This window comes from Chanodichthys erythropterus, chromosome 18, assembly GCF_024489055.1.
Source record: "Chanodichthys erythropterus isolate Z2021 chromosome 18, ASM2448905v1, whole genome shotgun sequence".
In the NCBI taxonomy this organism is placed as follows: Eukaryota; Metazoa; Chordata; class Actinopteri; order Cypriniformes; family Xenocyprididae; genus Chanodichthys; species Chanodichthys erythropterus.
The window spans coordinates 27144391-27157495 of NC_090238.1; the positions used below are offsets into that span (position 1 = coordinate 27144391).

General features: G+C 36.8%; 1 protein-coding gene across 1 annotated transcript in view; it reads left to right on the forward strand.

The window, feature by feature from the left end:
• Nucleotides 1-13105, forward strand: part of rcan3 (regulator of calcineurin 3) — a 38640-nt gene that overhangs the window by 1487 nt on the left and 24048 nt on the right. The window contains exon 2 of the mRNA XM_067367343.1: nt 2044-2245. Coding sequence (XP_067223444.1) covers nt 2048-2245 — 198 coding nt within the window. The 5' untranslated portion in view covers nt 2044-2047. The remainder of the gene's footprint in view (nt 1-2043; nt 2246-13105) is intronic.

Sequence of the window (13105 nt, forward strand, 5' to 3'; positions counted from 1 at the left end):
ATCTCTGAATCACTCTCAGAATCAGTGTCAGACGAACTGTCAAGAGACCAAGAGACATCGCTCTCTGCTCCTCCATCAGACTCTGCATCATCAATGTTCTCAAGCAAGGATAAAACCTCAGTGACAGTCATTTTCTTTCTTGTTGCCATTTTGACGGTAAAGCTAAGTTTTAGCTTAGCAAAAGCATACAAAACTGCCAGAGAAAGGTTGCTAGGCAACAGCTACGCACATCTTTAACGGCGGGAAAAAGCGCTGAGGAGATACAACGCCTGTAATATGTGCGGTCAAATTGACCGCTATGGCCATTCAAGGTAGAAATACTCAGAACTCTTTTGTGTTTTGTAATTTTAATAAAATAACAATGTTAAAATAAAATTTACATTAATTTAAGAAAAGTCATGGAACTGTAGTTATATGGGTTTTATTTCAACAAAGTTATTACATTGCAAATCTTTAAAACGGTCAAAATGACTGCCTTGGTAGTTCTAGTGTTAATGTACTAAAAACATGTTTAAATCAGTTAATGTGAGTACAGTTGTTCAATATTAATATTATAAAGCGACGAGAATATTTTTGGTGCGCCAAAAAAACAAAATAACGACTTATATAGTGATGGCCGATTTCAAAACAACCGCTTCACAAAGATTCGGAGTGTTATGAATCAGCGTGTCGAATCAGCGGTTCGGAACGCCAAAGTCATTTTGCGTGATTTCGGCAGTTTGGCGGTTTGACATGCGATCTGAATCATGATTCGACACGCTGATTCATAACGATCCGAAGCTTCATGAAGTAAGTCGTAAGTCGTAAGTCATAAGTCGTTATTTTGTTTTTTTAGCGCCCCAAAAATATTCTCGTCGCTTTATAATATCAATATTGAACCACTGTACTCACATGAACTGATTTAAATATGTTTTTAGTATATTAATGGATCTTGAGAGAGGAAATGTCATTGCTGGCTATACAGGCCTCACTGAGCCATCGTATTTTATCAAAAATCTTAATTTGTGTTCCGAAGATGAACAAAGGTCTTACGGGTGTGGAACGGCATGAGGGTGAGTAATGACATTATTTTCATTTTTTGCTGAACTATCCCGTTAAGGACTTCGACAGCTCCCGGAAACTTCCACATGAAACAAACTATGCACAAGATTCTCAATTAAGGTGTGAAAGATATTAGAGAATGATTTGTTATACTATTTTACTTTACACAGTATGTCTGTAAACATGGACAAAGATGGGGTTTCCCATTATATACAATGTATCTATTCATTGTCTCTATTCATTGTTCTTAATGAAAAAAAAAGAAGTAGCTATAATAATGAGTAAAAGCATGGCAACATTTTCGTAATATCTTATTTTGCATAGAAATATTGATATATAATTTCTTCCCTATTCACTTATAATGTCTCCCTAAAATGTCTGATAAGCACACAGTAAGTCCTGGTGTCCTCTACAGTGGACATTTATGAAATTGATGCATGTCTCATAACAGAAAGTCATATTCTGCTTTAAAACCCAACTAAAGTTGTCATGAGATGTTAATTTTCGACTTTGAAAAGTAGTCCGATTTAAATGATAATTACAAAATGTTATCATATTCCCATAAGAGTGCTGAATTTAGTCATTCAGTGAATTGTCTGTCATATTTAAAGACCAAGGAGAGGGAGTTGTCATGGTTAAACCTCCAAACATTTGAAAATTAAAAGCCCCAAAACTGTGATATGGTGTCAAAGAATTTGCTGAAATATAATGTCCTCTACAGAGGAAAAAACTGCATTGCTGTGTCTCAGGAGGATGAAAGTTGAAGCACATTCAGTTTTCAAGACAGCCTACAGAAAACATTGCAAGTGTATTGATGAAGAATCTGGCTAACTCACAGATCATCATTTCAAGTCATGAAATATAGTGCACGAAGACTACTTTTTCTCCTTTTTTTTCTGTATTACCTATACCAAAAAGCAAACTAGTTTTTATATCCTTGAATGCCTCAACATGTCAACTGAATTGTGCCATTTGTGCTAACGCCCTCTCCTGTTGGGGCAGGGGAATGATGCGTGAGAGTGGGAAATTGTGGAGCAACAGCTCTGAGGGTCACAGCAGCGATCCAGAAGAGGATGATGAAGAAGAGATGGCATTCGGAGAGACTGAAGAAGACTCCGAAGAGATGATGGACTTGAGTGATCTACCCACAGCTCTGTTTGCCTGCAGTGTGCATGAGGCCGTGTTTGAGGAGGACAGGCAGAGGGTGAGAACAAATTAAACAAAAAAATCTCTTTCTTTTCCCATTTTAAAAGTTTATGAGCTGAATTATTAAATTATTGAATTAAAAATTAACTTTGGGATAGTTAACCCCAAAATGAACTTTGAAATTAATTTTGTGAAAAATTGGACAAAAACAGTTCTTTGAAATAACTTCTTTTGTGTTACATAGAAGAAAGTAATTTATACAGGTTTGGAACAACACTAATTTTTTGTGTGTGAACTATTCCTTTAATGGTCTATGTGAGCTTGGGATGAGGCATTGTTGGGATAAAAAGCTTTCTGTTCCACACAACACAGTCGTTCCTCAGGCTTTGAGTGCTTGCAAGATCTCTTTATCTTTTTCAGCAAACTCTAGTTTTCCAAATTGGGCATGTTCAAAGCTAATGGAGGTCTTGTGAGTAGTACATCTTAACCTACATTCAGAAGCCAGCACTTTAAGGCCCCGAGGACAACATCTCACGATCACACTGCTTTGCCTCAGAATTCATGGAATATTTTTGCTGCTCGTTGAAGCTGTAACCTCTTACCTGAGGAGTGGCAGGGACTAAGAAGAGCTTTTACTTCATCTGTGGTAGAGGAGATAAGCGGAGATATGATTTCTCAGAAGAGAAGGAAAAAGAGAAACAGAGTCACTCAGGTCACTGGCTGAAAGCGTACCTTATTCTTCTGAAAACCTCTTGTGCTTCTCTGAAAACATTAAACCCAAATATGTTTTTCAAGTGTTGGGACAACAAATGGACATCTTGTTTTTGTGAATACAATAAGCAGTAGAACTAAAACCCATTTTTAAGCATATTTTTTTTTTCCCCTGAGGTCCATTTATAATGTTAGTCAAGGGTTTTTTTTTCGGTATAGCTGGTTAACCCCTTCCTTCAATAACTGGCTCTTTGCAAAGCTTCTGCATTGTGACGTGTTCAGAGACAGTTTGTGCTGTGCAAGATGTGAAGGTCATGTTCGGGGGACTTGTTTTCTGACATAGAAGAAGATTTGGTTGACCTTTCCACATTTTACTCTTATCATTAGTTCTTTTAAGGTTCAAAAATAATAATATTTTTCTTCCTTCCTCCTGCTGTCTTCAAGACCAGTAGTTTACTTGCCCAGCCTGTGTTTTGTGCAGTGATAGTTAATTATTTTAGGTTTCTGACATTAGAAATCCAGGAATTTAGCTAACAATGTTTGGTTCCCAGAACATTCTGGAAATGTATTTATTATTTAAACTGCTTAATATATATATTTTTTGGAAACTTTGATACATTTTTTCAGGATTCTTTGATGAATAGAAAGCTTAATAGCACAGCATTTATGAAATAGAAATCTTTTGTAACATTATAAATGCCTTTACTGTCATTTTTGATCAATTGTCATGAGATGTTCATTTTCGACTTTGAAAAGTAGTCCGATTTAAATGATAATTATAAAATGTTAACATATTCCCATAAGAGTGCTGAATTTAGTCATTCAGTGAATTGTCTGTCATATTTAAAGACCAAGGAGAGGGAGTTGTCATGGTTAAACCTCCAAACATTTGGAAATCTCTGAAAAGCCCCAAAACTGTGATATGGTGTCAAAGAATTTGCTGAAATATAATGTCCTCTACAGAGGAAAAAACTGCATTGCTGTGTCTCAGGAGGATGAAAGTTGAAGCACATTCAGTTTTCAAAACAGCCTACAGAAAACATTGCAAATGTATTGATGAAGAAGCTTGTTTAATGCATCCTTGTTTATAAAAGTATTATTTTCTATTATTTCTTGTCTAGCCCATGCTCACACTTAGACTTTGAAAATGACATATTGGCATATTCAAAAGAACTACATTTATTTGAAATAGAATTTTTGTATGACAATGTAAAAGTCTTAATGTTTATTCATTTTGATTAAATTATTAATTTATTTAAACATCTTACTGCACTGTAAAAAATCAAAAGTTGAGAAAACTTAAGTTTAATGCAACAAATTTCAGATTTTTGAGTTCTCAACTTGTTTTTGTAGGACATTTTTGAGTTTTCTCAACTTTTTGTTGTATAAACTGAATACAACAAGTTGAGAACTCAAAAATCTGCTGAAGTTTGTTGCCTTAAACTTTTAAGTTTTCTCAACTTTTTATTTTTTTTACAGTGTGACCCCAAACTGAATGGTGGTGTAAATAAACCTATAACCAAAATATTCTATTTAGGTAAAGCCCCCGATATGCTTAAAGCGAAATCAAAGAACAAACTTGTGTAATGTCAGTTCGAACAAAATCAGACCAAAACAAACTTTGGTGTTTGTTTCAGAACTACCAGCCAGGGTTATGGGGTACAACGATGTAACTCGCTGATTAACTATCATAGTACGATGTGTCGTTAGAGAAACTAACCAACTAATCACGAATGTTTCCTGAGACCGTAGTAACATGGTCGCTCCTCTGTCGTTTGTACCAATCTAGTGCTGCGTTCAAGCCATTTCGTAATTACAGCAAATAATATGCTGTATTATCATATGCTGCCAATTCGCTCTTGCTGTACTTTAATGTACCCTTTAACCCTTTAGACTGCAGTGGTCAGGTGGTACAGTGGCCACGTGGTACAAGTCGTAGCTCTTGCGAGTGTTCACGTTGTACAAGTTCTACAAGCACGTGAAGGCTTTTTACAGATCAGAATCATTATGGTAATTATGACATGGCATGAACGCACCTTGGGACTGTTGTTAAAGACGTCACGCGCAGGTGGAGGAGTAATAACTTCTGCTAATTAATCTATTTGAGATCTCTGTGATGCTGCTGTAACGAACATGGCACCCACTGACTACTTCACTGATTGTCGTTTGCTTTATTTAACCTATTTAATTCATCGCAGGTTCCCTCGTATGTCATTCGCACATGCGTACTCTCCAAAAACGGCGCTGATTTATTTTGACACACTGAGATATAAATATAGATATAGATTAAAATGTATATATTTAAATAGAATGAAATAAATAGAATGTACTAAATGTTTTTTGTGCCCAAGAGTACAATCTATATAATTCCAGAGCTTGAGAGCTGTAGTTCTAACCATGCAAGTTTGCGATGCTGTTTGCAAATCTTTGTTTCGGGAATCGCCAAATCATTGAACTAAGTTGGTAACTACGGAACTTGTGACCATAGTTGGCCAACAATGCTTTCGGGAAACGCACCCCTGTGCAAACTTATCCGGAAAGTTGAGAGGCTGCTTACTGCAGATCCATGGGTGGAGCATGAAGTCCAGCTCCTCTTCTCTAGACATCTAGCTTCCCCTCTCTAAATGTAATTTGGGCGTAATGGGTGGACCTAGAAGGTCCAACCACACCCTAACCCTACAAATAACTCTATCCCTCAACCCTTTAGATCCACAGAGGTAGTGCTGGGCTAGGTCAAGCTCAACCCATGGAGCTGGATGACATTTGATTCTGCAGTGAGCACCACTTAGGAAAGTTTGCTTTGGCAAGCTACCACCTTCCAAATACCATTCGGTCCATGGCGATTACATAATAGGTAGGTTCATTTCTTCCAGTGTTGACAAGTCACTCCAACAAGATAGGCTTGTTAGGATTTGGTTGTCAAGAAATAATCAAACAGGAATCACACACGAACATTCAAAAAAAGGCCTTTTTTTACTGGTTTAATTCAGCAACTACTGCCATATGTGTTTTGATTTCAAATTCAATTTTTTATGTCATGATCGCTTTGCAAGTTCAACAGGCAAGTAATGTTGCTACAGTATACTATGCATTCATGACCTTTTAATGAGTAGAGTACAGCTGAGGCTTGGACAGCATTGCCGGGTGTTTGCTATCAATACCAATAAGAGCATGGCTAACATCTCTGTTATTGTGTGTATGTGTTTTATGACTGTGAACATTGGTGCATTTTGTGTATTTGTGTGTTTGAATAGTATATTTGGGTCATTATCCTCAGGTTAAAAAAGATGGATAAAACAATGAGGGCTAGAGGTTACCTGTAACGCATTTCACTCTGTGACCTTGTGTACTGCCCTGTAGATTGTATGTGATAATAAGCTTGGTTATTCCGAGCAGCCATGAATATACTGCTGTGCCTTTGAGTGACAGTGAAATGGTATTTTGACAATCACTTTGTAACATTAATCTTGAGACATCTATTCTAAATCACACTTTTCTCCTGTCAAAACACCACACAGTTGAAGTTAATTTATTGTACACACCCCGAGGACACTGTGTGCTTTCTCCCTCTGTCTGAAAAACAGAAATGCTCTTTATTTTTTGCTCTTGAATTACACTGAGTGTGATTTGTGTCCTTCAGTAGAGCTGGGAGCATCTTTGTGGGCAAACAGCTGGTCTTTATTTCTGTGTTAGAAACTAGAGCTCTCATAGACACCCACTCCGTGTTTTTCCCTCACACAGACACACACACACACATAAACACACACTTCATAAGTCTTTCATTTGGTTGTGTCTGGCAGCCTGGCCTTGTTGTTTCATTAAGACTGTTGACCTGCTTTAGTGGCACGTGCCTCGACTCAACTCGCGACCCCCCTCCCCTCTCTGTTCACTGGGCTGTATCAGGGTCAAAGTCCTTTCTGCCTGCCTTCCCCACCACTGAGACTCTTCAGATGGGAGTCAAAACAGTGGATCTGAGCCATGTATGCTTAAATTACAGTCTATAAATAGTCCCTTTATAAACTCACCCAAGAGATCAGGCTGTTGGGAATGATGGATTTGATAGAAAATGCATGATATGTAAAGGATAATTTACATTCAGCAGTCATACAACATCACCCTCGCTGGGGTTTGTGATTATACATTAGTTAGTGTTCAATGTGTTGTAATCTGTTGATGTTTGCTTGTATTTGACACTTGCTGTTGTTGATGACTGAAGGGTGCCGCAGATACAAATAGATTTTCCGAAAGGATAATAAACTAAACTAACTATACGTTTCATTATCCTGCTACTTATCAATGCTAAATATATATAATTAACAGAAAAATTATATAAATTATATATACTACTCTTCAAAAGTTTGGGGTCTGAAAGATGTTTAATGGCTCTGAGTCTGAAAGAAGTCTCTTATGCTCCTTAAGGCTACATTTATTTGAAGAACAATACAGAAAAATCAATAATATTACCACTCTTATTATTAATGTTGAAAACATTGTATTGCTGGAAACTGTGATACTTTTTTTAGGAATCTTTTTCTAGATTTTTTTCTTTTTTTGTAACAAACAAGTAAAATTCTTAAAGGGTTAGTTCACCCAAAAATGAAAAATTCTGTCATGTATTACTCACCCTCATGTCGTTCCACACCTGTAAGACCTTCGTTCATCTTCGGAACACAAATTAAGATATTTTAGTTGAAATCCGATGGCTCCGTGAGGCCTACGTAGGGAGCAATGACACTTCCTCTCTCAAGATCCATAAAGGTACTAAAAACATATTTAAATCGGTTCATGTGAGTACAGTGGTTCAATATTAATATTATAAAGTGACGAGAATATTTTTGGAGCGCCAAAAAAAACAAAATAACGACTTATTTAGTGATGGCCGATTTCAAAACACTGCTTCAGGAAGATTCGGAGCACAAATGAATCAGTGCATCGAATCTGCTGTTCGGAGCGCCAAAGTCATGTGATTTCAGCCGTTGGCAGTTGGACACGCGATCTGAATCATGATTCGATAGTCGATACACTGATTAATTTGTGCTCCGAATCTTCCTGAAGCAGTGTTTTGAAATCGGCCATCACTAAATAAGTCGTTATTTTGTTTTTTTTGGCGCACTAAAAATATTCTCGTCGCTTGGTATCACCAGTCATGATGATATGACCTAAATATCAGATATGATATAATATAACATCATATGATATTGTGATATGATAGTGCCCAAAAGTGATGTCCGCCAAGGAAAACTGACATCTTAACCCTTTATTTAAATATTATAAAAAATTTGTGACCCTCCAACAGAAGATATATTCCAAGGTAGGAAGGCATCAAGGTCAACGTTGATCAACGTTTTCCACTTATAATGTCATTTCCAGCGAGAAATTACTACTGTAGTATTTAAATGTATGTTTAGTTCTCACCAAGGCTCGCTCTGTTTTGCTGTAGATCATTAAACCGTTAAGCTGCCTCAGAATTCAGTCTGAAATCAGTTTCATGAGGTATCTTTGTGCGCAAGAAAAGAAAAGAGAACCAATGAAATATTAAAACTGATAATTTGAGTAGTCAATGTATGCTTTTTCCTGCGAGATTTTTGTTTATCTGTGCATAGTAAAATAAAGTAATAGTTATAGTTTGCCTTTTTTTGCCAAATAATTTTGTCAGAAAAATACCGTAGCCAAGTTTAGTGTCATTAAAAACAAATATTCCCATCAGGACATTATTTTTGGCCACTACTGTATGATTTGATGATATAATATGAAAAGTCTTTTGTTGATAAATTTTCCAGTGAAAAAACATCACTTAATGCAAATAACAAGTGCAATTAACCAAAATCTTATCTGTTTAGCTTTTGCATGTAAATAGTTTTACATATTGTTGGGCCTTTGCGCTTCACATTAGATTTTAACAACATTTTTGTTAATTTAGTACAGTGAACAGTTTTGCTACTGTGTTGGTTCATCAATTGATGTCCAGTGTAAAATCTGGGTCCTGAAGCAAAACCACTTCCTTAAATGACACATCCGCACATTATTTATTATATAATAAGGATCATAGATATACTGCACTGTTCATTTTAGTGAGCAGTCCGTGGTCCTACTGCTGACCCGTTGATAAAAAAAAAAAAAGTAAGAATATTGTGCTGTTGTTATTCAGGTCAGGATATGGTTCATTTACATAGACAGGGTATCCGCGGGGTCTTGAAAAGTATTAAAAGGTGATAAATCAATTTTGGGAAAATTAAGACCCTTAAAAAGTATTAAAAAGTCTTATCACGGCTTTATAAAGTCTTATTTTTTTTTAATTTAGTCATTTTTATTAAAAAAACGAACAGGTACATAAACTAGGCTATTGTGGGTGCGTTCTTAAAATTACTGCGAAAATGTTTTATGTATGTTTTATGTTTTCTAATACGTCACCGACGGAATGGTCCAGCGCTGCGCGGCGCCATCTGTAGGACAAAGCTCAGCAAAGATGTAGGAATATCTGATCAGAGTTGTACACGGATACACATTTTTAAATAAATCTGCCGTGGCAAAGCTACTGAACGTGATTTTCGGTGCTGGTAATCCATATATCGTTTGCTGAAACAAACTCGTCATGGAGAGCGCGTCTCATGGTTGCGTAGTAACGACAGACGCCACCGCAGCGCCCGAGCGCTTTGGAAAGAAGAAAGCGGCGCCGACGCGTTTTCCATGCGTTTTTAGACGCGACATATGAACGGTCCCTAAAAGAGTTCAAATGGCTCAACGCACCAAATGCGAGTAGAATCAGCGCTGAAACGTGTTCGGTAACTTTTTTTTTTTTTTTATGAATGTGTTGGGAATTAAATATATAATTTGCAACGGCTGTGATTTAATTATATAGCATGCTTGCTGTAGCAGGTGTGTGTTTTAATTTTCGATTAACTGTAAATGCTACTTTGCTTGTGATGTTTAAATTTGCATTTAGAATGATTTTTAATTCTGTTGTTTACAAAGAGAAGTTTCAGTATCACATGATTCTTCAGAAATGCTGATTTGCTGCTCAAGAAACATTCACTATTTATATTATTAAGGTTAAAATGCAGTTTTTGCTGCTTAAAATTGTGGAAATCCAATTTAAACATTTCTGGTAAGATTTAAAAAAATACAAAAATTAATACTTTAATCTGTCATACTTTAAAGTGATAAAGTGAGTGAAGAGTGAAGACATTTAAAATGTTACAGAATATATTTTAATAAATAATATATTTGATAAATACATGTAATATAATTTCAAATAAATGCTGTTATTGAACTTCCTGTTTTTCAAAGAAAACGAACAAATATCACCGTTTCCACAAAAATATGAAGCAGCACAACTGTTTTCAGCATTGATAATAATCATAAATGTTTCTTGAGTATCAAATCAAATTGTAATTGTTCTGAAGGATCATGTGACACTGCAGACCGGAGTAATGATGCTGAAAATGATCACAGGAATAAATTACATTTTACAGTACATTTCGCAGGTACTTTAATAATAACAATTATATACACACACATATAAAATAATGTGTGTGTTTCCATCGTAGGTTAGGTCTTAAATTTCATGTAAGGTGGTATTAAAAAGGTCTTAAAAAGTCTTAAATTTAACTTGTTCATATCTGCAGATACCCTGATAGAGACATTTTGGTGTTCGAGAGAGAAAAACACTGAAACTGCAATAGATCTAACTTGATTGATAGAAACACAATACTATTCTTCTGTTCTTCTACAGTGGACTGAAAATACTCTACAAACTGATCTGATACTTTGTTGCTGAAATGAAATTACATTTCACTTTTTTTCACTCCATCTCAGCCTGTCTGTCATATTAACTATCTGACTTGCTGTCTCTTCTGCATCCCATATCTGCTGCATCACCTTCTACTCCTCCTAATGCCTGCACTCTCCTGCACCTGAACTCTCTCTCCTCTTCCTCTAAATCTCTCTCTCTCTCATTCTCCTCTCTGTGATATAAATAGCTTGCCCTAGTTTGTGATAGCTGCAGTGGTGCCAGGGGCTGGTACAGCAACACATGAGCGAGGTAGACTGGCAGTCTTTACACTTACACATTTGTAAGTCATGATGGTGCAGTGTCTCTCCAGTGCTGTGTGCATGTGTGTCTGTGTGTGTGTTAAGCACCCTGCTAAGCACTGTCTCTTTCACAGACTGTCATCTAGAATCTTCCTTCATACAGGTTTGTATGTCATGTGGATGAGCAAATTATGACAGAATTTTCTTTTTTGTGTGGACTATCTTTTCTTTAAGTTTACGGACATTTTAACCCTAAAACACAACAAAATGCATTCAAAATATGGGTAATGTGAAAATTCCTTCATATTAACAGAACATTGGGCACTATTTTTAAGGATTTTGCTTAAGGTGATGATACAAACTTTTTGAGCAATGTTGCCAGGCAGTTTTGCTGAGCGATGTTGCTTGGTCTCTTTCCCATTGAGAATGGGCAACAAATTTACCCAGACAACATCGCTGTTGTTTTACCACTAAGTTATTGCCATGCCTGTTTTTTATGTCTTGATCGACATTTTGTTAGATTGTTTTATTAGCACCCATTATACTTCAACAAAAACTTTCTGGACACTTTTAAATCCTGGACACTGCCAAATTGGTATTTCTTTCAGGACTTCTATCAAAGATAATTGACAATTAGCATACAGTTTGGATTGCCGGTATGGTTATGCTCTAGGCAAGAACTCAGCCTTGGATCCTTAGGGTGCATTCCCATTTGTCATGTTTGGTTCGATTAAAACGAACCCTGGTGCGATTGCTCGGTTAGTGCAGTACATTTGAGCATGTGTGAACGCTGCCATCCGAACCCTGGTGCGCACCAAACAAGCGGACCGAGACAGCTGAAAAGATGGGTCTCGGTCCGCTTCCAAACGAACTCTGGTGCGGTTCGAATGATATATGAACGCAACACGGACCAAAGACATGTAAACGAACCAAAAACAGGAAGAGGAGACCCTAAAAGGACAGAATCCTCACGCATGTCGGGTTTTCTTGTCATAGTCGCGAGTTTGCCCATCACAGGCATCAGACGCACGTCTCCACGCAGCAGATTGTTTGTGTGTGTCACGGATGGATTCCCGCCGCTGTTTTGACTTCTTTATACATTTTATAAGCTCTTCATGAGTTCCCAGCTGGCCAAAATACCATCACATGCAGGCTACGCACACATAACAAGCGCATTTACCTCAGCATACAGCATTGTTTTGGATGTTCGGTAAGTTCCGTCTCAAGATAGGCAATATACGTCATAAAATCCGACCAATCATGTTGTGAATGCATCCCTATGCCTTAAGGTTCGGTATCCTTTGGTTCGGTGATAAAATTGCCAATGTGAACGTTAATCGGACCAGGACTAAATGTTGTTTTTTCTTATTTGGTCCGGACCAAATGAATCAAACGATCCGAACTACAAGTGTGAAAGCACCCTTAAAGTCTTGAAAAATATTAAATTAGATTTTTTTAAATTTAAGGCCATAAAAAGTTTTATTTTTACTTATGAGCTGCTTAAATTTTAGATGACACTTTGACTTAGACATCGAAATAATTTACCAAGTTAAAACTATCTATTTGGCGTAGGCTACATATTATTTTTATTATTCTTTCTTTGTGGATTTGCTTGTTCACGTGACAATTCGTGGCATTCATAAATATCCTGACGCATCCAGGCTTTATAATGACAGTGAACGGGACCAACGAGTTTGAAGCTCAAGAAAGTGCATCTATCCATCATAAACGTACTCCACACGGCTCCAGGGGGTTAATAAAGGCCTTCTGAAGTGAAGCAATGCATTTGTGTAAGAAAAATATCCATATTTAGCAAGTTATAAAGTAAAATATCTAACTTCCACCAGACCACGCTCCGTATTCAACGCCTCTGGCAGTTGAAAATGCTTACGCTACATCCTATGCCTTTCGTATTCAGCGTAAGAAAAAAGATTAACTGTCGCGACATCAATTACATTTTTCGCAAGTTGAATATTGAAGGTGGTCTGGCAGAAGCTATTTTACTTTATAACTTGTTTGATATTTCGTTTCAGGAGGTCTTTATTGTGAAGTACGTTAATGATGGATGGATGCACTTTCTTGAGCTTCAAACTCGTCCTGTTCACTGCCATTATAAAGCCTGAATGCATCAGGATATTTTAAATATAACTCCGATTGTGTTCATCAGGAAGAATAA